This window comes from Molothrus ater, chromosome Z (genome assembly GCF_012460135.2).
Source record: "Molothrus ater isolate BHLD 08-10-18 breed brown headed cowbird chromosome Z, BPBGC_Mater_1.1, whole genome shotgun sequence".
Taxonomy (NCBI): domain Eukaryota; kingdom Metazoa; phylum Chordata; class Aves; order Passeriformes; family Icteridae; genus Molothrus; species Molothrus ater.
Window position 1 is genome coordinate 36,653,519 of NC_050511.2, and position 21,960 is coordinate 36,675,478.

Sequence of the window (21,960 nt, forward strand, 5' to 3'; positions counted from 1 at the left end):
GTTCAGTGTATATGTGTATATCTATATCTCTCTCTCTCTCTCTCTCTCTCTCTCTCTCTATATATATATATATATATGTATATGTAAATATCATACATAACTTAGGCAATTGAGCAGTCCCTACACAAAGAATCTTGGTAAGATTTTCCAGAGTGAAAAAATGGGATGCCATTCTCCAGAGTGACCATTAACTTGAGGCTAAACTGTGTTCAGCTTTTAAGCAGTGCCAAAAAAACCCACTCAAGGTTTCAGAGCATAGCTTGTTAGCCAAGCTCTGAGGTCGACAGATCAACATGTGTTATTTCTAAGCAAATTGTTACTGACCACAATTGAAGATCCTCAGTGTCATTTGCCAAAAAACCAAGTTGTGTGGGGGTCTGTCAACATAGCTGGAGGGAAGTGATGCCATCCAGAGGGTCCTTAACAGGCTTGAGAAACAAGCCTGCTTCCACACACATCTGTGGAAACATCATGAAGCTCAACAAGGCCAGCCACCTGCAAGGTCCTGCACATGGGTCAGGGCAATCCAAAGCACAAACACAGGCTAGATGGAGAATTAATTGAGAGCACCCCTGAAGAGAAGGACTTGGGGATGTTGGTGGATGAAAAGCTCAACATGACCCAAGAGTGTGCAATGACAGCCCAGAAAGCCCATCTTACACTGGGCTGCATCAGAAGAGGTGTGAGCGCCAGGTCAAGGGAGGAGATTCTGCCCCTCTACTCTGCTCTGGTGAGACTCCCCCTGGAACCCTGCATCCAGCTCTGGGGTCTGCAACACAAGAAAGTGGTGAACTTGCTGGAACAAATCCAGAGAAGAGCCACCAAATTGATCAGACAGCTGGAGCACCTGTCCTATGAAGATAGGCTGAGATCTACAAAGCAAGAAGGGCAGCCTGGAACAGGACTAAGACTTTAGAACTCTTTCAAATGAAAAATATAAATGTATTTTCAATTGAAAGGAATTTTTGCACATTTTACCAAAGGCTCACTAAACTTCAGGCATTTCCTGTAATACTGATGCAGTAATTTATGACCCAGGTCAGCAAAAACTTATGAAAAAAACCCCCTGACTCCTAAATTCACTGAGGTGTATGTATGTACTTAAAACTGCATACACTTACAGAAATAGCTTGCAAAATAACTGATTTTGCTTCTTCATGTGTCCTTCCACCATAGCTGTTTTTTCCAAGCCCTGGCGTGTCTTTATAACCTGATTTACAGCCCTAAGTATCCAAGCTTAATAAGAAGCTAGTAAACTTATGCTTACATTCACAAATGTCTCTCATTGGAATAACCTCATTTCCATCTATCATCTGTTTGCAGTACAGATGACTCAACTTCAGCTCGGCCAAACCTTTCCTGCCATGCAGATTAAGGGTCAGCAATAACTATTCTTGTTTTTAAGCAGGCATCATGACCCCCAGAGACCATACTGTTAGCTGCTTAACAGACAATTTATCTATTTTAAGGTGTTCAGTGAGGCAAGAAAGCTTTCCCACAGCCAAACCTTGTGATTTGGCCACCCAGTGGTTTTTTACTTTGTTCAAGTCACTTAATACAGTTTATTCTCATAGCAAATGTATCTCTTGGTGTTGTTGCAGTCTTTCCAGCTGACAGATATGGTCACCTCCAGAGATCCAGCAATTCAAAAAATTGCTATCTCAGCATGGTGTCTGACTTTGACTCTATTTGACTCTGACTACTATTTTCCATGGTGCTGTTTGTGGTACAGCGTGGTAGAAGGAAAAATAATGTTTTTACATTATTCCTGGATTGGGTGTCCTTCTACCTAGAAGAATTTTTGAGTTCTTTATGCATATTATTCTGAATACCAACTTTGCATTTTGTCTTCCACAGCAGATAGTATCAAGTACACTGCAGGAGCACCGGTTTCCAGACAAAGCATATGAATCTCCACCAAACACTAACTACTACGTACAAGTATGTAATGTCACAAATAAGAGAACATATTTTCAATAATTTACAGAGCCATGAAGAGAAAAGGGCTGAACATGAGCCAGCAGTGTGTCCAGGTGGCCAAGAAGGCCAATGGCATCCCAGCCTTTGTTCTTTATCAAGAACAGTCCATCCAGAGGGAGTAGGGAAGTTCTTCTTCCTCTGTACTCAGCACAGGTGAGGCCACACCTATATTCTTGTGTCAAGTTTTGGGGTCCTCACTTCAAGAAGGACAATAAGGTGCTGGAGCGAGTCCAGAGAAGGACCAAAAGACTGGAGAAGGGACAGGAGCACAAGTGCTACAAGGAGCAGCTGAGGAACCTGGGGCAGTTCTGCCTGGAAAAAAGAGGCTCAGGGGGGACCTTATTGCTCTCCACAATTATTTGAAAGGAGGGTGCAGCCAGATGGGGCTTGGTCTCTTCTCCCAGGTAACCAGTGACAGGACAAGAGGACACAGTCTTAAGCTGCACCAGGGGAGGTTTAGGTTGGACATTAGGAAGAAGTTCTTCACAGAATGGATGATTAGGCTTTGGAATAGGCTCCCTAGAGAGGAGAGTGGAATCACTGTCCAGTGGGGTTTAAGACAAGGCTGGATGTGGCACTCAGTACCATGGTGTACTGAACACTGTGGTTTTAAATCACAGGTTAGACCCAATGATCTCAGATATCTTTTCCAATCGAATTGATTCTGTGACAGAAAAAATAATTATATTAGCTAAAATATATTGCTTACTTATTTGCTAATCCTTGAAATGGATTTTGAATATATTTTAAAATAAGAAAAAGATTTCATCACTCTGAAATCATTAACTCAGGGTACAGAAGCAGCCAAAAACCCAAGAGAATGTTGGGCATCACTGGGAATGATATTGTGAAAAAGACAGAGGGGCATTTTGCCAATACTTAAAGCGTTGAAGTTATCACACCTTGAATTTTTTACCTAGCTCTGGTCCCTTCAGCCTGAGTAGGACATAGCTGAGCTTGATTAATAGAGAAGAACTAAAATGAATGAGAAGACAGAGCCTCCCTTATAGGGCAAGATGGTGATTAAGGAAGACTAAGAGTGATTCTTCTGAAATCATGAGGTAGTGGGAAAGGCAAATGAAGAACTACTATCCACTGAATCCTTAACACTAGAGCTAGAGGAAAATCAGCGGAACTGGGAAATTGCTTAAGGCAAAGGAAAGAAGGCATCTGCCATAGCAGACAGTAAACCAACTGCCTCACAAGATTGTGAAGAAAAACAGTATTACCAAGTACAAAAAAAAATGATTACACAAATATGGGCAAAATATCCAGAAAATAATACTAACATGAATACACATGAATTAAAGTGTTGAAAGTCCTAATGTAGTAATTCCAAAACCCTTTAGTGAATTTGGATGGGAAGAAGATCATCTCTTAGATTTCTTGTTTTTTTGAAACAGTAGGAAAGTTTTGTTCATGTTATCATGGCTTAAACCCATTTGTAAAACAGATACCCATGACAATAAGCATGCCACACTGATGTCAGTACAGCAGTTGCCCTTTTTAATTCTCTGATCAGTCATAAATCAAATTCTAGTAGAGGAATTAGGAACTAGGTGTATATCTATCATGATTTCAAAGCATAAACTTCAGCCAAACACAAGAAAAAGGAAAATTATACTTCTTTTAAAATATCTAACACCAGAAAATTTGAGAAAACTGTATGACTGCATGCCTGTGTTAACAGGCACCTGTAGAAAGAATCACCCTTCTTGTTCTACAACTTCTGAAGGTGTATTAATGGTAAGGACTCAAAATATAATGAAGGTATCAGTACTCCATATCTCCATTCAGGACATATACCCCTCTTATACTGCCAAAATTGTGGATTCCTGGTAATAAAAAATGCCCCAAAATGCCCAAAAGTATTCCTTCAAAAAGAAGTACTTCATTTTATGCCCTGGGGTGGGGGATAGGAAGGTGGCTTTAATAACAGCTTTCAGTAATCTCAAATCTCTGACTTCTGCGGTCAGGATTATGACTGCCACTTGCAGCTAGCAAGACATGGGCTTGTCCTCCTGGCTTTAGAGCTGGTCAGTGCCTGTACGGTCTTTCCTTGGGACAAGGGTGATAAATTACCATCCCAGTGAGTTTCTTGACAGCACAGGCTACTGGGGAAAAAAAATCTTTATTATTACTTAATAATTAATTTCACTAATGAGTAAAGCAGACAAAGGAATGGTGAAAGATAAGATTGTTTTGGCTCCTGGCTACATGAAAGTCCCACCACAACATGGGAATAGTCTTTTCTGCAAAACACCATGACTGCTCTGCATCTTCTCTGCCATTCTGCCTTCCCCTCAGAGGACCACAAGAAGAGCTATGAACATGTACAAGGTCTCTTCTCCCTGAGGTGCAATCTCCACCAAAAAAACCATGACCCTTCTTGGTAATTTTTTCCCTACTCTGAATCTTATCTGCAAGCCTGAGGCATCAAGTGCTCTTACTAACAAAACACTAATTTTTAAGATTTATGCTATTCAATCTGATTGTGACTGCAGTACTATTAAAACTATAAACTCACTTGGCAACTGCCAAAATGTCCTTGACAAAGCCAAAAAAGATAAATGGACTTTCATAGATATCAAAGCATAGCTATGACTTCACACTTTGAGAAGAGCAGAAGGGGGTACCAGGAAGAGCAGAGGTATTCCTAAGTGATGTCTGGAACAGGGCTAGCAGCACAGGCCCAGCTCATATGAACTCACCTTAGAGCTATTGGTTAATAGCACAAATATATTGCACAAATTTCCAACTTGCAAATAAATCACTTGATATTGAGGCATTAAGAACCAGATCCATTCAGGCATTAACAACCACTGTCAAACTCAACTGGCCTCCTGCTTCCAGAGGGAAAAGCACCAGACTCTTCCAGCACATGGCAACATCAAGTACAACTGATTGAGACTGGACTAGATGAACACTGAGCGTGTCATCTTTACATACCCCAAGTCTTTATCATTTTATATGACTTCAAATTAAACTATTTTTTCATCTGCTTTTCCTGCTATACTTGTGGCACTGATTTATGACAGACTAGTCATTGAAGAACTGCTTCTTGGATTAGGAAGTATGGATTAGGAAAAAGGGCATGATGCAAGCAAGTTGAAATAATCCATCTTTGGTTAATTCCGCCATCTATTCACCCATGCCCTCTTCTAGAACTGTTTCTTCTATAATAATCATGGATTACCACTGATACAGTATTATCTGTAGCATTTTAGAGCATTTCTTTGGGACTTCAAATGACTTTATAGTCTCTCATTTTAATTATACGTACACACTAAAATGTAGGGGTTTGAAGATAAGAGAGCATGAAGCCCTGGGATCCTTTCATATATAAGAAATAAAAACTACTGGTTTATTTATTACCTAAACAAGAACACTGAAAATAAATAACAAAATAGAAAGTATGATCAGTCTTTGAATCTATCTGTTCATATTCCCTTGATTGCTCAAACCTTGTTCATGTACAGCATCTCAGGCTTTTCCAGCTGTGGGCTCTGAGCTGTGAACAAGAACAGAAAAGAATGGCACAGAACAAAATATCTGTGCTTTTCATAAAGTCTGCTGGGATGGTGTGCATTGAGTGATTTTTGCAGGTAAAACTTTCTTCATAGCAATTCTTTATCTTTGCATGCCATGCCAGCAGAATAACCTTGGGCATTATAGTGAATATCCTTTTTTCTGCGCACAGTTAGATGCACATAGCAAAAGAAAATTTCTACCCATGAAGCTATCACGCTTTCTTGAAAAACAAAGGGAATTAACCAAAAAGAATTTTTTTTTTAAGAGGAAAAATAAGAGAAAAGGAAATTAACAATAATACCAAAACTGTATGTATTCAAGGCCTCTATCCCCAGTCCTGTCACACTTCATTAAAAATGCTGATTTAAAAAGAAAAGAAACTGAAATCATGTTTTATAGGTATGTGTGGCAGGGGACAGGGGAGATGTCCCCTGTCCCCTGCCACAGATACATATAAAACATCTCCTCCTGACAGGGGAGATGTGAAGATGTGGTGTCATGTTGCTATTGCATAATTAAAAACTGGCACTTATTACTCTCATTAGATATGCTCAATTATGCCAGTTAAATGCTATTTTCTAGAACAGAAGGACTTCACACCATCTGTAAGTGACAGATAACCAGACCTAGAGAGCCACAGATGTAACATTCAGAAGAGCCTGATATCCTCCACATACTACACATGCAGCAGAACTCAAACCCTCAGAGATGGCCCCGGTGTAAAGGAGTGTGCTGGGTGTGCATGGCTAAGCTTTGGTAACCGTGGGGATACAGTGGTGGCTTCTGTGAGAAGCTGCTGGAAGTTTCCTCCATGTCCAGCAGAGCCAATCCCTGGTGGCTCCAATACAGATGTGCTGCTGGCCAAGGCTAGGCCAGTCAGAAATGGTGATAACACTGCTGTGATAACAGATTTCAGAAGGGGGGGGGGGGGGGGGGAGGGGAAGTGATTGCACAAATGTAACTGCAGCCAAAAAAAAAACCATGAGAGGAACAACTCTGCAGACACCAAGGTCAGTGGAGAAGGAGGGGCAGTAGATGCTCCAGACTCCAGGGCTGAAATTGTTGATCTGCTGGAGGGTAGGAGGGCTCTCCAGAGGGACCTGGACAGGCTGGATTGATGGACTGAATCCAATGGTATGAGTGCGCCAGGTCCTGCACTTTGGCCAAAACAAGCTCCTGCAGTGCTACATGCTGAAGTCAGAGTGTGTGGACAGAGGCCAGAAGAAAGGGCTGAGAGAGTACTGAACATGAGCTAACAGTGAGTCCTAGTGGCCAAGAAGGCCAGTGGTATCCCAGCCTGTATCAGCAGCAGAGTGGCCAGCAGGAGCAGGGCAGCGACTGTCCCCCTGTACACAGCACTGGTGAGGCCACACCTTGAGTGCTGTGTCCAGTGCTGGGACACTCAGTTCAGGAAGGTCATTGAGTTGCTCAAAAGTGTCCAGAGAAAGGCAAGAAGGCTGGTGAAGAGTCCAAAGCACAAGGGCTTCAAGGCGCAGCTGAGGAACCTGGGGTTGTTCTGCCTGGAAAAAAGAGGCTCAGCGGGGACCTTATTGCTCTCCACAATTATTTGAAAGGAGGGTGCAGCCAGATGGGGCTTGGTCTCTTTTCCCAGACAACCAGTGACAGTTCAAGAGGAAATAGTCTTAAGCTGCACCAGGGGAGGTTTGGGTTGGACATTTAGAAGAATTTCTTCACAGAAAGGGTGACTGGACATTGGAATAGGCTGCCCATGGAGGTGGTGGAGTTACCACCTCTGGAAGTGTTTAGGGAAAGACTGGATGTGGCACTCGGTGCTATAGTCTAGCTGACTGTAGATTGTGTTAGGTCATAGCTTAGGCTCGATGATCATAGATGTTTTTTCCAACATAAATGTTTTTTCTAGTTAATTCTGTGATGCCTGAGGACGCTGTGAACTCATGGGAGGCCCATGGAGAGAGGAGCCCCCACTGGAGCAGCCTGTCCTTGGAGAACTACACCCTGTGGAAGAGTGACCCAGGCTGCAGCAGTTTGGGGAGGGACTCACATTGCAGCAGGTCACTGAGAGCTGCTGCTTGTGAGATGGACTCACATCAGAGAAGTTCATGGAGAACTGTCTCCCACAGTGCAGGAAGGAAAGGTCCCCTCTCCCTGAGCAGCAGAAGAAATAATTTGTGATGAACTTACCATAACCCATTTCCCATTTCTCTGTGCCATTGGAGAAGTAGGTAGAGATGGGAAAAACAGAGGTGTGGGGCGGAAGGCATTTTTAAGCTCTTATTTTACTTCTCCTTACCCTGCTCTGATTTTTTAGTAATAAATTCTATTACTGTCTCAGATTGCAGCCTCTTTTTCCATGGTGGTATTTGGTGAGTGATTTCTCCTGGTCCTTAGTTCAATTCATGGACCGTTCATTACATTTTCTCTCCCCTGAGAGAGGTCTAGCTCTGGAGAAAAGTGACAGAAAGGCTTTGGCTGATGCCAGGCATCCAGTCAGGATCAACACCCTACAAGGAGTATCACTGCTCTTCTAAGGCTGAGCATCTTTCTCTATTCAAAAGATTATACAAACCATTGAAAAATATGTATACACTGCTTGTGTTTCAGTCTGCTGAGCCTCCAGTGCACATGCAGAGGCCAAATCATCTGAGAAAAATAAGTTAAATCCTTGCCACTTTCTCATCACAATTTTTTTAAGTCATTGGGAAAATTGCCTAATTAAAAAAGAAAAAGTGTGTCTTTAGTCTTTCTCAAATATGTTTGAAATGTGCAGCCTTAGTGCTCTGCTGTGGAAACTATTTCCAAAAATAAGGACAGATCTTCTAAATCCATGTTGATATCCACTAAGTAGATGGGCTGAGAAGCTCTGAAGTGCATTAAGATTTCGACTTCAATGACAAGTTGGGTTTCAGGTGGTCTATTACTACATAAGCAAGAGAGATCAAGGCAGCAACTCCCATGTCATCTGAAGATAACTTGTGAATTACCGTCCTAACACCAGCTCACTCTAGAGAAAACAGTGACCAAGGACCACACAGAACCTCCCTTCCACAGTGAGAGGCAGAAATATTTTCCACAGAATTTCTCCTTTAGTGTGGAAACCCAGTGCACTGGGAATATTTCTCTGTCTGCTCCGGGGTGCCCTGACCCCCAGGGGAGCATTGATTTTGACCCTCATTCATGGGGTCAAAGTTTCCTAGAAAGTTTCCTAGAAAGTTTCCTAGACTTCAAGATCGACTAGAATCCACAAAAGTGTGATATAGAGAGTAGTGTAGGTGTATCACTTGGTAAGAAATTTAGGTTTTGGGATTTTTAGTATGTTGTGGATGGAAGCCAGATGGAGGGCACAGGGTGTCATCCTGGGTTTCTTCTTCATGCTTCTTCTTTCTTCTTTGTGGGTTTGGGTGGCATTTTGTAATTGAGCAGAAACATCTGCATTGCGGGCTCTTTGGGATCAGTTATTGGGTTAAAAGGGAAAATAATCTAGGTGTCAGTTCTTAGTTGGATAGTTTAGTCTTAAAAGACCTTGTAACAAGAGATTGTTAGCCATTTTGTGCCTTCTAATGAAAAGCTGCCCAACTCACAGTAGTGAGACTGTTTCACTGATAAGAAATAATAAACACTTGAGTCTGAACATGATCTACCATCTCAAGTGCCTTCAATCCAGACCCAGAGAAACCAATACTTTAGCACTAATATTTCAGAGTGCCTTGACATCCAAAGGCAGACACTGATTTTATTTCAAAAGCATAGCTATAAAAATGGTTGTTAATTAAAACAAGAGAAGATGAAAGTAAGTGTCTGGAAAGGTACAATGTGACTGACAATATTCTTAGTTGTCCTTAGCAGTGTTATAAAATGCAGTGACAGGCAAGAACGCAGCATCATCATTTGCCCAAGGCACTCCTGGCCTCCAAACATGCAGTGTGCACAAGTTTTCAGACTACTACAGGGTTTTTTTCTATGATATCACAGACGTAGTGATAACTTCAAATAGATAATTCTCCACCTTCATTTTCTGACAATAGTTTCACATGTTAAACCACAGAGTAAATCAAGGATTACAGTCAAACCCAACCAGGGAAGGTTGGGCCCAAGGTAGGACAGAAATGAAGCATCAGTAATCTGAGGGGACAACTCTTAAATTTTCTTCCTGCAAGTGATGTCTAAATCCTGAATAGTATGTTACACTGGTTTCACAGAAATCAAACCTTTACCCCACAGACACAAAGCTTCATGTACTGTACAGATTATTTTTTTCACATCAGCTTTTTCTATGGAAGAGTAGGAAAACCAGTTCTTTTTAAGACCTGTAAGTCTCTCTGATGTCTCTAAGATGCTTCATTAAAGATTTATTCCTATAAAGCTTTTAAAAAGACTGCCTTGACAATAATCCATATGAGGCATTAACCACAGGGTTAATTAATGTTCTGAAACAAAGAGTAGTATGGCAATGTGATAGAATGTCTTACTGTAACTTAATTTCATTATTTAAGTGGTGACCACAGACACCCATCAGATTTTCACCCAGCTGAAGAAGTGATAGAGCAGCTCTGACATCCACAGGCACGGACAATGACAGAAATGCAAAATACTATTACTTTCACTCAGTTGACTGTACATACAGCTGCAAAGTACAGATGGTTTTTAAGTCAAAGGGTGACAATGTTAATAATTCATTTTCAAAACATCTTAAGAACACACAGCAAAAATATGATTGTCAAGTGAACACAGCAGCACTAAAGAAAAGGCAAAGCAAAAGTCTACCAAGAAGCCTCTAGAAGAAATAGAAGACTAGTAGGACTAGAAGAACTAGTCCTCAAGGTTTCATGACTGTCCTCTCTAAAATACTAATGAACATTCTTCTGCTTGAATTTCACCAATCATTGCAATTCAAGAAAAAAAAAAAATAACTCCAGCCAATCTAGAGTATCACCTAGAATCTGACCCTCTGCTTTGGTCATGAAGCAAATTCTCAGAGATGGGTTGCAGGACTGCACTTCACTTGCTCATTTCAGGAGTATTTTTTGTATTTTGTTATTGTGTAAGACATATGGCAGAGATGAAGCAAAGCTTCCCAAATAACAATACTGGGAAACTATTAAGCTGATCAGATACAAAAACATGTTGAATAAATGATGCCTCAAATTATTTCTCCTTTTTAAGTTCTTAATGGTATTAGTTTTTATAAAAGACTGTAACCCATTTTTCACACAACAACTTCACTTAAAAAATTTATTTGAAATATCCCACCAAAGACTAAAACATAGTCACAGCACAATAACCATCAGTGAGCGAATTCTTGGTGCTTTACATTTCAATAAAACTTATCCTGGGAGGATATCCAGGTTTTTTAAAAGCCAATTAATTTAGACTCTTGAATGAGAAAGGACTATACAATCATACTCTGGATCATAAAAGGTAAAATGTTCATCCAAGGACAAACAGTAGCAAATATTGAAAATCCATTGACTTCCTGGTTTACAACCTGTTCACTCATCTGTACAATTCCAGTATTTCATCCAAGATAAATAGCTATAAAATAACAGCATGCCCCAGCTGTTCTATACAAACTACAAATGTACCATTCAGCAGAACATAAGCTGTTTCTGAAACTTTCAGTGTGAGGCCAGTGACAATGGGATCCCCCACACTGTGAAGTGACTTGTGAGCACAAGCACATGCAGTGCTTGGGGAAAGAATCAACCAAGAGCCCAAGGCAGCAGGTGCGGAGGCACTTGGTGCTTCTGCAGCATGCAGCCAGCAGTCAGCAGCGTGGCCTGCTCTCCAGCAAGGTGGTAAAGCACACACACAGTCCTGCACACCTGGTACAGAGCTCAAAAAAGCTACTCTCCTACATTCCCCCCCACGTACACTTCTTGGAAAAATGCCCAGAGCAACAATGGCTGGTAGGAAGGACAGAGCTCCCATTCATTAAGCACAGCTAAGCTGTTGTACAACTCTGTTTTCACAACAAAATTTTCAAAATTCCAACATAAACAGCAAGGATTCTTACCCTCCAGAGAAGCTGTACTTGAAAAGTATGCATATATTGCATCTCTGTATCAGCTTAAGGTCTGTCACTACTTTGAAAAGATTGTCTTATTTGTGATCCTTAAGATACAGCCAAGAGAAAAATTAATGAGACTATGCATAAACGTCTTGAAATAGTCAGGTCTGAATTAAACTTTCCAGAATATATGAGAGGGGAAAAAAGGAAAGGGAAGGGAAAAAAAAAAAGAAAGCAAAAGAGGAATTGAAGAGAAAAGAAAGCAAAAGAAGGGAAGGGAAGGGAAGGGAAGGGAAGGGAAGGGAAGGGAAGGGAAGGGAAGGGAAGGGAAGGGAAGGGAAGGGAAGGGAAGGGAAGGGAAGGGAAGGGAAGGGAAGGGAAGGGAAGGGAAGGGAAGGGAAGGGAAGGGAAGGGAAGGGAAGGGAAGGGAAGGGAAGGGAAGGGAAGGGAAGGGAAGGGAAGGGAAGGGAAGGGAAGGGAAGGGAAGGGAAGGGAAGGGAAGGGAAGGGAAGGGAAGGGAAGGGAAGGGAAGGGAAGGGAACTTACTCCTGCCAGGGAAAGAATCAGGGTAAATTTTGCCCAGTCATTTCACCATTGCTTCGTTTTTTGCAAGTTCTTGTATAGCATAACTACTTGTCTGTATGTTATAGATTTCCTTTAAACTGCTTTAAAAAATCTATAGGTATCATAGTACAAAGAAGATCAGTATTGCAAATGTCAGCCTATGCTAATTTTATCAGAAATAGTGAGAACCCTACCCTAGACAACAATCTCCCTTTTCTTGAACTTATTAGCAAAGCACATTAAATGCACAGACTAAAAAAGGACCAAAAAAAAAAATACAACCCAAAACAAAACAAAACAAAAGAAAACAAATACCTGGTGAGCTCTTCTTTAATCTTCAAGGGTTCATGTGGGTAGAATTTCACTCTAAAGCACATGGTATATGGTGGATGAGCTGAAACATTATAAACAAAAAGCATGAGAACCATAGTAAACAAACATTGCTTAAGCCACTCTGAAGGAGTGACCTTCAAGTCACTTACTAATGGTTAGTTTAGGCAGAGATTCAAACAAGGGCATTATTATATGCTTTATTTTGGGGTGGCCTTTTGAGGCAAATGATAAGCAGTAAGCAATGATAATACTACAAAATTGAAGAAATTCATTTAGTTAATGAAACTAAAGACAGTAGAAATATTTCTGTTCCCAGTATTTAATAAGATTATAGTACCCAACTCTGAGCAATGATATCAGTACCAGGCTTGATGTACAATCCTTTCAATAGAAAAGAAAGAGAGGAAAAAGAAAGGAGAAAGAGGAAAGGATCACAATAACAGGAAATATTTCAATTTTGCAATCATGCCTCTCAGGCACTTTGATTTAGAGCAAAGTGCAGATCTACAATATTCTAATTAGTTTTAATATATTTTGGTCTTGGTATATTCTCAATGTACACAGACAATTTTAAGTTTCCAAAACTTTGAAGAGATTGTGCTTTTACGGCAGGAAAAGGGAAAGCAGAAGAAAAGGGCAAGAAAAAATTACAGAGAAAATGGAAGACATTACCGGGTGAAATCAATAATTTCTTTTTTAAATTGTAAATTATAACAGTAATTAGTAAGCTACCAGAACATTTTACTGTACCATCTTCTTTAGCTCACCAGTGGTGATTAGTTCAACAATCATGATACTCTTCAAGCTACTCTGACTGCAGTATCTACGTGTATGCTGCAGTGTTTCAGAAACACATCCCTAGATATCGCATAGTTCCATGTGATGTACAACAGCAATAGAAAATAAAAATGAGTTAAATCTTTTGTTATGGTTGGTATCTTTTGGAAGACTCAGCTCTTCTTGAAGATAAAGGAATATTTTCCTCTTTTAAAATCTCACATTGTACTTATTTTAAGTACAGTCAGTTTCCACAAAAACTGCTGGTTCAATTTTTTTTTCCTTGTTTAAATAACTATTCATTTAAGACACAAGGAAGGATTTCAGAAGGGATGGGAATGGAAATATGAAAAATACAGGAAAAGAAAAAAGCAAGTAATCAATAATAAACAGAAATTAAGGGGAAATTAGGAAAAAAAATTAAGCCTTTGTTGTTCTCTATAGATGGTTTGAACTTTCACAGTTTTCATATCTGGAGAAGCCCTCTGAAAGCCAGAGAAACACTCAGTCTGTTTTCTGTGGGCTTTGCTGTCCTAGATGTGACTGCAGCATTGTCTTACAGTGACTGCAAAACAGAAGACAGTGTTATGTCTTAACTGCCCCGCAACAGCAAAGTAGAAGGTAAAGTAAATTCACTGTCCCAGAAAGGAAAGCAGCCATGCAGAAACTCACTAAGGAGTCATGTTGCCTGGACACAGCAAAAGATAACTTAAGTAATCTTAAATGTTTCTGTCACTCCTCAATAGTCATGTTAAACTGCTAAGGGAGGAAATTTTGGAATACTGTTCCAGTTTAAAAACGTGACAGGAGAGACACCCTGTATTAAACAAGCAAGAGCTCTTCCCCTGGGGAAAAAAAAAAGGAAAAAACTCTCACTCTTAAATGTTTTGGCAGATTTAGAATTAGTTTGGAAATAGTGATGAAGATAAAAGAATAGCTAATGCATATGTCTTCAGGGCCGTAGCAAATGCAAGCCTACTGCAAGACTCCAAAAATGTACTGAATTTCACCCAATTTTCCAGATGTCAATTAAAAAAAAAAAAAAGGAAAATTATCAGTGGTAAAAATAAATAAATAAATAAAAGTTATAATAGAAGAGTCCCATTCTGGCAGTATATGGTAAACACATAAAAGTATCAGATGCCCTATATGCAAAGAGTATCACAGTGAGGAAGTGACGACATACGCTGCACTATAAAAATAGCCTACATTCATAGGAAAGGTTAAAGTAGGAAATGTTTTACTTGAGCAGAAGAACAGTATGTGACAGAAGTACACACCAATGCACAGGACATGCAGGGGATTTGTCAAGGCAGCTTAAAGCCTATTTCTCAAATCTTTTTCTAGACTCAAGCTCCTGTAACAATATTCCTCCTCAGCAGTGCAGCAATACTATACAAGTCTGCTGCAGCCTGCTAAGCCAAGGTCTTTTCTCTATTGCTGTGCAAGAATGGAACAAAAACAACTTGCAATTTGAAATGGTAAAAAGAATATTAATCTATCCATCTAATTCATCAGTGGAGATAAAAAGGTTTCCTGCAATTACAGGAGAGCGTCTTTGTCTGTTCCTTATTCTCAGCTGGAAAACTAGCCACGATGAACATTTGAATGGGGAAGAAGGGAGCCCCCAGAGATATTCACTTTACCCTCCATCTTAATTTTGAGGTAGATCATAAGCCTAATGTTCTTCCAAACAGACATTTGATAATATGTAAATGTTTAGCAAGGCCTTTTTCTCATACATTTTACCACACTGGGGAAACATGCATGAGGACTTCATGTTCTCTCTTTGGTTTCTCATAGTGGAAACCAAGATGGGCATTGAATTTTATCAGCTCAAGAGATGTGATTGTCAAGCCAGATAATTTCTCAATTCCTTGAAAGTAAAATTACTTTTGACCACTTCCATATTAAAGTGGAGACATTAACAACAAACCTTCCCAAAATAGAGCAGAATTGCAGAAGCCCATTTCATCAACACAAAACTATCAAGTCACATAATCAGTTTTTTAGTAGCTATTTCTTATAAGTCTTTTCTTTCAGAGGGTCCTTTATCTCTCAGATAAGAAGCAGCTAGCATAGCAAAATGCCTGAGGCTCTGTCAGAATTTCCTACTATCTGAGTTCACTTTCTCACTAAAAACCATTCACAATTACAATAATTTCAAAGGACTTTAGTGTGGAGAATAGTATTGACAGCAAACTCCATTGAAGCAGAACCTTTAATTTGCCAGTTTATATGCTAACAGTATGTAAGAGGTGAAAGAAAAAGTACAAATAAAATAATTTAAGTTATGTTAAATGCTGAAACAAATAATGATCTAAACTCTCATGAAGGAGCTACACACAGAGCATAGTTTTCAAGGCAACTGGCTGTATGTTTTTAAATTTTATTTCATTTACATTTAACTAAGATACAGTATTCTATGTACATCAAAAAGGAAGGATCTCCCTAAAGTACTCCCAAACCTACAACACCATGACAAGAACAAAGAGGAATATGGGAGATGCCTCCCTTGGTACAGAAATTAGTAAGTAAGGGACTGAGTCTCACATGAACTATTTTTAAGCACCCTACAAAAAAACCCACACATTCGTATGGGTATATACCATTTTCTTCATAGAATCTGAAAAAATGATAAAATATTCATGTGTGCTGATTTTGGCTGGGGTACAGTTGATTTTCTTTGCAGTGGCTTGTATAGGGCTGTGTTTTGGATTTGTGTTGAACACAGGGTTGATAATACAGAGAAGTTTTTCATACTGACACCCTGGTGAGGAGACTATGAGTGCATGGGAATTTGGGAGGAGACACAGACAGGATGGATGACTCCTGCTGACCAAAGGAATATGCCAGATGACATGACATCATGTGCAGTATATAAAGTAGGAGAAAGAAAGAGGAAGGGGATATTTTGAGTAATTGTCTTCCCAAGTCACTGTTACATGTGGTGTGGCCCTACCTGTCCTGGAGATGGTTGAACACCTGCCTGCCCATGGGAAGGGCTGAATGAATACCTAGTTTTGCTTTGCTTGTGTGTTCTTTTCCCTTCCATATTAAATTTACTTTGTCTTAACCATGGGTTTTCCAGCTTTTACCCTTCTCTCCGTGATCCTGATGGTGGGGGACTGAGCGAGTGCCTGCATGAGGCCAGTTGCTGGCTGGGGCTAAACCACAACACTATGAAAGATGAAAATAGTTTTTAAAAGCTGTTGAAAAACTTGATTGAAATTTTACAGGTGTCAACCAAATAGAGAAAAATGGAAGCTTCTCAGCTGACGCTTTTTGGAAAGTTTGTTTTTCACAATTTCCTTTTCACCAAGCACAAATATTATGTTCTATAATGCACTGCACTGTCAGTGTACATGAACATGTGTACATGAATTACACATGGATACTGAAAGCTAAAAGCAGATGTTAAAATTATCTTCATAGTCCTGAGAATGCAACTTTGCAGAATACTTCCTTCATCTCTCCTTGTTGTTACATATTCTCTGAACTAGAGATTCCTACAAAAAGTTAGTGAAATTTAAGAAACAAACAAGCAAGAAAAAATATTACGCTCAAATAGTCTTCGTGTTCACTATTTCTGCAGAAGCATCTCTGGGAAACCATTAAGAAATACATAGTTTTTTCCATATACCTGTTTCCTTTCCAGATCAATCAGCTCTTTATCCATATTCCTTGCTGAGCATTTTAAAGACAGGCAGAAAATTACTCAGTGTTTTTATGCATAAGGGGTACCTGATCTATCATAAATCTATAATTAGGGCTATCCCACATTGCACTCATTAGTTACAGAGCAACACAGGGCAAGGTTGATTTTTGTCAAGTGTTTATAATAAAGCCTAAAATGCTGTTATGAAGTATTCATGAGGATTATAGAATACACAGCATTCATATTAGTGCCTGAAGGATCACACAAAACTCCTGTTGTATATGTATTTATGAATTTTTCATTGTATATGTATATATGTATTTATGAATCTCACATTTGATTAAAATTTTCTTTACATTTGTACTGAGATCCCCTGGTTCATTCCATCTCCTTTCAGGTTTTAGGACAGCATTAGAGATCATGGAAATTAACTGAAAAATTCCAATGACCTGACACAGGAGAACATCCTTGTAGCATTACTCATTTAGATCATAGAATCATAGAGTGCTTTGGGTTTGAAGAGACCGTAAAGATCATCGAGTTCCAACCCCTGCTGCCATGGGCAGGAACAGCTTGCACTGGACCAGGTTACAACCTGGCCTTGAGCACCTCCAAGGACAGGACACCTGTTACCTTTCTGAGGAACATGTTCCAGTGCCTCACCACCCTCACACTAAAAAATCTTTCCCTAATATGTAATCTAAACCTACTCTCTTTCAGTTATGCAAGGCAACAAGAAAAACATGAAAATTTAGAATGCCTGCACATCAGAGCAACAGAAATTATTCTGTCTCACTGCCATCAATAACAAAATTCACATATTTGGATATTTCCCACCAAGCAGGTTGCAGGAGAGCTGCATATTATTAGGCAGAATAATCTTTAAAAGTTATAAAAAAAAACAGCAGGAGAGAAAGTGCATGGGAAAACTCTTCTTTACTGAAAACATTAGTGCTGATGTGACTCAGGTTTTACACCATAACATTCCTAGACAGAAAATAAGTAACAACATTGCCAAACAGAGAACTTTACTGTCAGCATTTGGGAGAGATAACAGTATACACAAAAACATGCAAAGAACAGAAGTTTCTTTTAGAAGTTCTGTATCCTGAACCACAAAGATACAGCTTCCCTGGGCAACCTTCCAGAGAGTTTTCTGTCACACTGTTGGAAACACACTGCTTGCAGCTGCTGGTCACCAATTGGCTTCAATTTGTACAAACAAGACTGCTAGTGGTTCAGGACATTTCTCAGAAACTGAATTTTTCCCTCTCAGGCAAAATCAGTGGTAAAAATGGCTGAGGCACAGACCTACTCTTCATGTTAAAACACAAACATTACAATGGCAATGAAAAATGCAAAGGTAGATGGTGAGACAAAAAAGATACCATGCCTTCATTCTTTTTGTATGGCACCAGAAATGCATTTAAATATAGTTTCATATGTGATAAGACACGATAGAAAATTTTAGACAATTCTTCCTGTCATATACCAGTTACTAAATATGAATTTAAAGCAATTTTTTCCAAAGCCAAAGAAATTGAAATTGTAGCATATCACAAAAGATACTATGAACACGTCAGAGATTCAAAGAAACAGCATTCTTTTTTACTTACAGAGATGTACTGTTGCCAGATTATGAGTTCTCTACAGCCTGATTATAGGGGGATTATGCCTGAATGATTAATGTACTACTGAGGCCCATGAATGCTAGTACCTAATAAAATGTATACTAGAATACTTCTACTAGTCAAACTTTTTCTGCTCCAAATATTTGTCAATATTGAGCTATGAATAAATAGACTGCAAATCCTGCTGCTGCTGTGATGGAGGAAAAGGAAACTCCACACTTATGGTAGCTGAGCTCAAGAACAAAACATTTTTGAAATTTTTTCTGCACCTATGCAAGTGCTTCACAATTCTACATAAATCTAAACATTCAACTGAATTTAGAACTTTTTGAGTCATTAGAGATTATCAGAGAAAATTATTCATTTTTTCCTGAATTCCTTAATGCAACGAAATAAAAGGAAACTTCCATTTAGTACAGTCACTGTGAATAGCTTTCTGCCACCATTTCTCCCAGGAGTCATGTATACATAACATATGTGCTATTAACCAGTCACTTCATTGCTTCAGTTTTTACACTTTCCACCTTCTACTAATTCTAGTCCCCACTTGTGCCACCTGACACTGGGAAGTTTTCCAAGTGAGTATCAATAATTTCTTCTTCTGAGGTTAAACCTTTTCATAGTAAACTGAATATTTCTAGATCAACTATGAGTTAACCCTGTTACTTTAGATTTTTTTTTGTTTTCTACATTAATATAGCCTACTTTTAGAAAAATAAGTCAAAAGATTCTTGATGCCAAATTCATACAAAAAATGTCCTGAAACCTGTGAGAGCATAATCTTCATGGATTCTACACGTGTACAAAATAGATATACATAGCTCTATTTTTTTTTTCCTTAAAGGGTTATTGTAGCAACTGAAGTCTTTCTTCTGTGACATAAGAGAAAGTTAACTTACACTAGTATTTTTAAATATAAGTTGCCAACCAAACTTTTTAAACATAAATTTTTAATCCAACTTCTGTGTCCTAAATCTAAGGCTGGTAACAAAAATCCTTTGCTATCATCTCATTCTCTTTGGCAGTTGTTCTTAAGACCTTTTCACTATGATAAACATCCTCATGTTAGATGCATATCATTTTGCTTTTTTGCTACATATTAATTTGTTTTTAGAGTATTGATTCGGATTCTATCTCAAAAGACACAGAAATCGTCTGATGAGGCCATCAAATCACTACATCTACGGAATTCATGGACTATCACCTATCACATCTAGGAAGCATCTATATGCAGGAAAGGTTGTTTTGAATACGTCAAAACATTCTCAGCACAACTGTTGGCAGAGCCCCTGCATGTGCTGCTTTGCAAAGTGCACAAGAGGAATGAGCCCTTATACTTTGTTGGGTGAAAGCAGTAACATAAATGCAGGGGATACATTCAGGAAACTGTTCTACTTTTGATAACACATTAGAAAGAAGCAAGAGATTAAGATGATTTACAATTCTTACATTTTTCTGTTCTTCCCTCTTTTCTTCCTTTACTAGCACTGCTGAGGAGAACAACTTCATTCTAATTTGACTTTTTTAAACTTAATTATTACTGGATAGTACTCCAGCTAGCTAAACACTCGATATACAAGTTCATATTGAATACGGCAGATATATGTGTGTTGGCATATATACACATGCATGCATATACTGTAGTATGGCTGTATTAATGGAAGAATTCCTTGAAATATTCCAAATAGTGTAGTCAACACCCAGTATTAACTGGTTTTGCAGATTAGACAATCTCTTAAGCCTCACTAAATTTTAAAGCAAATACATTATCTCCCACAAAAAAGGCTCCTTGTTAAAATAGAAAACTGTATATGAACAATATGAGGATAAAATTGTCCTTCATTTTATAAGATAGATAGATAGATAGATAGATAGACAGCTAAGACACAGCTTCTAATGAGCCATGGCAATTGTCCAGAATTGCCAAATAAACTGCTGCATATAATCTTCTGAGTGCTAAGCAGTTCTGTTTCCTGAACAGGTCTTCACAGTTGGACCATTTAATGGAACCCATAGGCCAGAAAGTAACATTTCAATAAGATAATTAAAATAATACATTTGTGGTTTAAAGACACTTTTTAAAACACTGATCTTAAGTCCCCCCTACCTGTGGCAGAAAGCTGACTGCTTAGCCCACGGTACTTGAGTTTGCTGGACAGTAACAATGATCTTAAGCCAATGCTCTGCATTTTCACGAAGCAAGGGGCAGCAGAAAGAAGGATAACCAGAAAAGACCCAGAAGCAATTGTCACACTCCATTTTTATTGCCATCTCCCACTGGCTGATGGCATCTGACTGAAAATGAGAGCTGGGACATACAGGCCTTCTGACCAGATCTGCCATCCAAGAATGCTGGCCTCTGGCTGTAGCCATGAGCAGTAAGGAAAAGCTTTGATTGCAGAACACTGTAAGATGGTAAGATCAGGGTAGCATGGAGTTTTTAGGACTCCTTCATGTGCTAACATGAAGGACCTGTTTACATTGAGAAACAAATGAAGCTTATTCTAAATTACTGCATGGAAGCACAAGAAAACCTTCCGTTATTTAAAAATAAGTTTAAAAGCATGAGTTTTCAAGACTTACATTTCATTTGCTTGAAGATGGACTTGTTGGGCTCAAGCCAGTGCTGAAAAGACAAAGCAGAGAGCAGAGGTTAATATCAATCAAAAATAGCCTTGTAAATGTAAATGGTACCAAAAATGAAAAGTAGGAATTTTATTTCACTGAGACATACATAAATGAGAAAAACACCTCTGTAATGGAATTGTACTGTATAAGCATACTTGATATCACCAGTGCCTTTAAAATAGATGTAGTTGAGATAGAAATAAGACAGATATTTCAAAGACGTATTTAAAGGACTACAGACTGTAGTCCTCAGTTTGCAGTAGACATTTTAGTCTTCTACTTTTAGACATTTTTTTTTCAGAAGAATAATCATATCAGACAGTAGGAAAGACAATTCAGAAACTTTAACACTGTCTCTTCATTAGTGTTGTCTTCTACGTTTCTTAAAACTAAAGGATGTCTAAGTACTATATCCTCAGTCAAAACACAAGCAATTGTTCTCTTCTAGCAATAATTAAAAATCTCAAGGGAAAAAGATTCACTTTTCTGTGAAATGCTCACAATAACCTAATCATAGCTAATATACAGCAGAGAGGTATGGATGCTTATCAGTAGGTGCATAAATTTACAGGAAAAGATGCTTTTGGCAGGAAAATAAGTTAGGCTCACACTTTAGTTAAGAGCCTTAGCATATCCCCTGCTAGCACTAGCTCACCTGCTCAGGAGAATGTTTTGTCAGACAAAAGAACATGCTGATATTCAAGTGCCACTTCAGACCACAGCCAGCAGCTTTTGTATTATTATTTTTCATTTAAGCAAAAATCTCCACAGTAAAATGAGATTTGTGCTGTGGAAGCAGCTGGTCGAAAAGCACAGCATTCAGTTTTAATAAGCATACTCAACACTGGAAGGCCTTGCAGTAAGGGGTTTCA

General features: G+C 39.0%; 1 protein-coding gene across 2 annotated transcripts in view; it reads right to left on the reverse strand.

Moving 5' to 3' along the window:
- FRMD3 (FERM domain containing 3) overlaps positions 1-21,960 on the reverse strand; it is a 131,870-nt gene that overhangs the window by 39,985 nt on the left and 69,925 nt on the right. For both annotated transcript variants that reach the window (XM_036403863.2, XM_054517951.1), the window contains 2 exons: positions 21,044-21,086; positions 12,377-12,455 (listed from right to left, as the gene is read on the reverse strand). In XM_036403863.2, the coding sequence (XP_036259756.1) occupies positions 12,377-12,455; positions 21,044-21,086 (122 nt within the window). The remainder of the gene's footprint in view (positions 1-12,376; positions 12,456-21,043; positions 21,087-21,960) is intronic.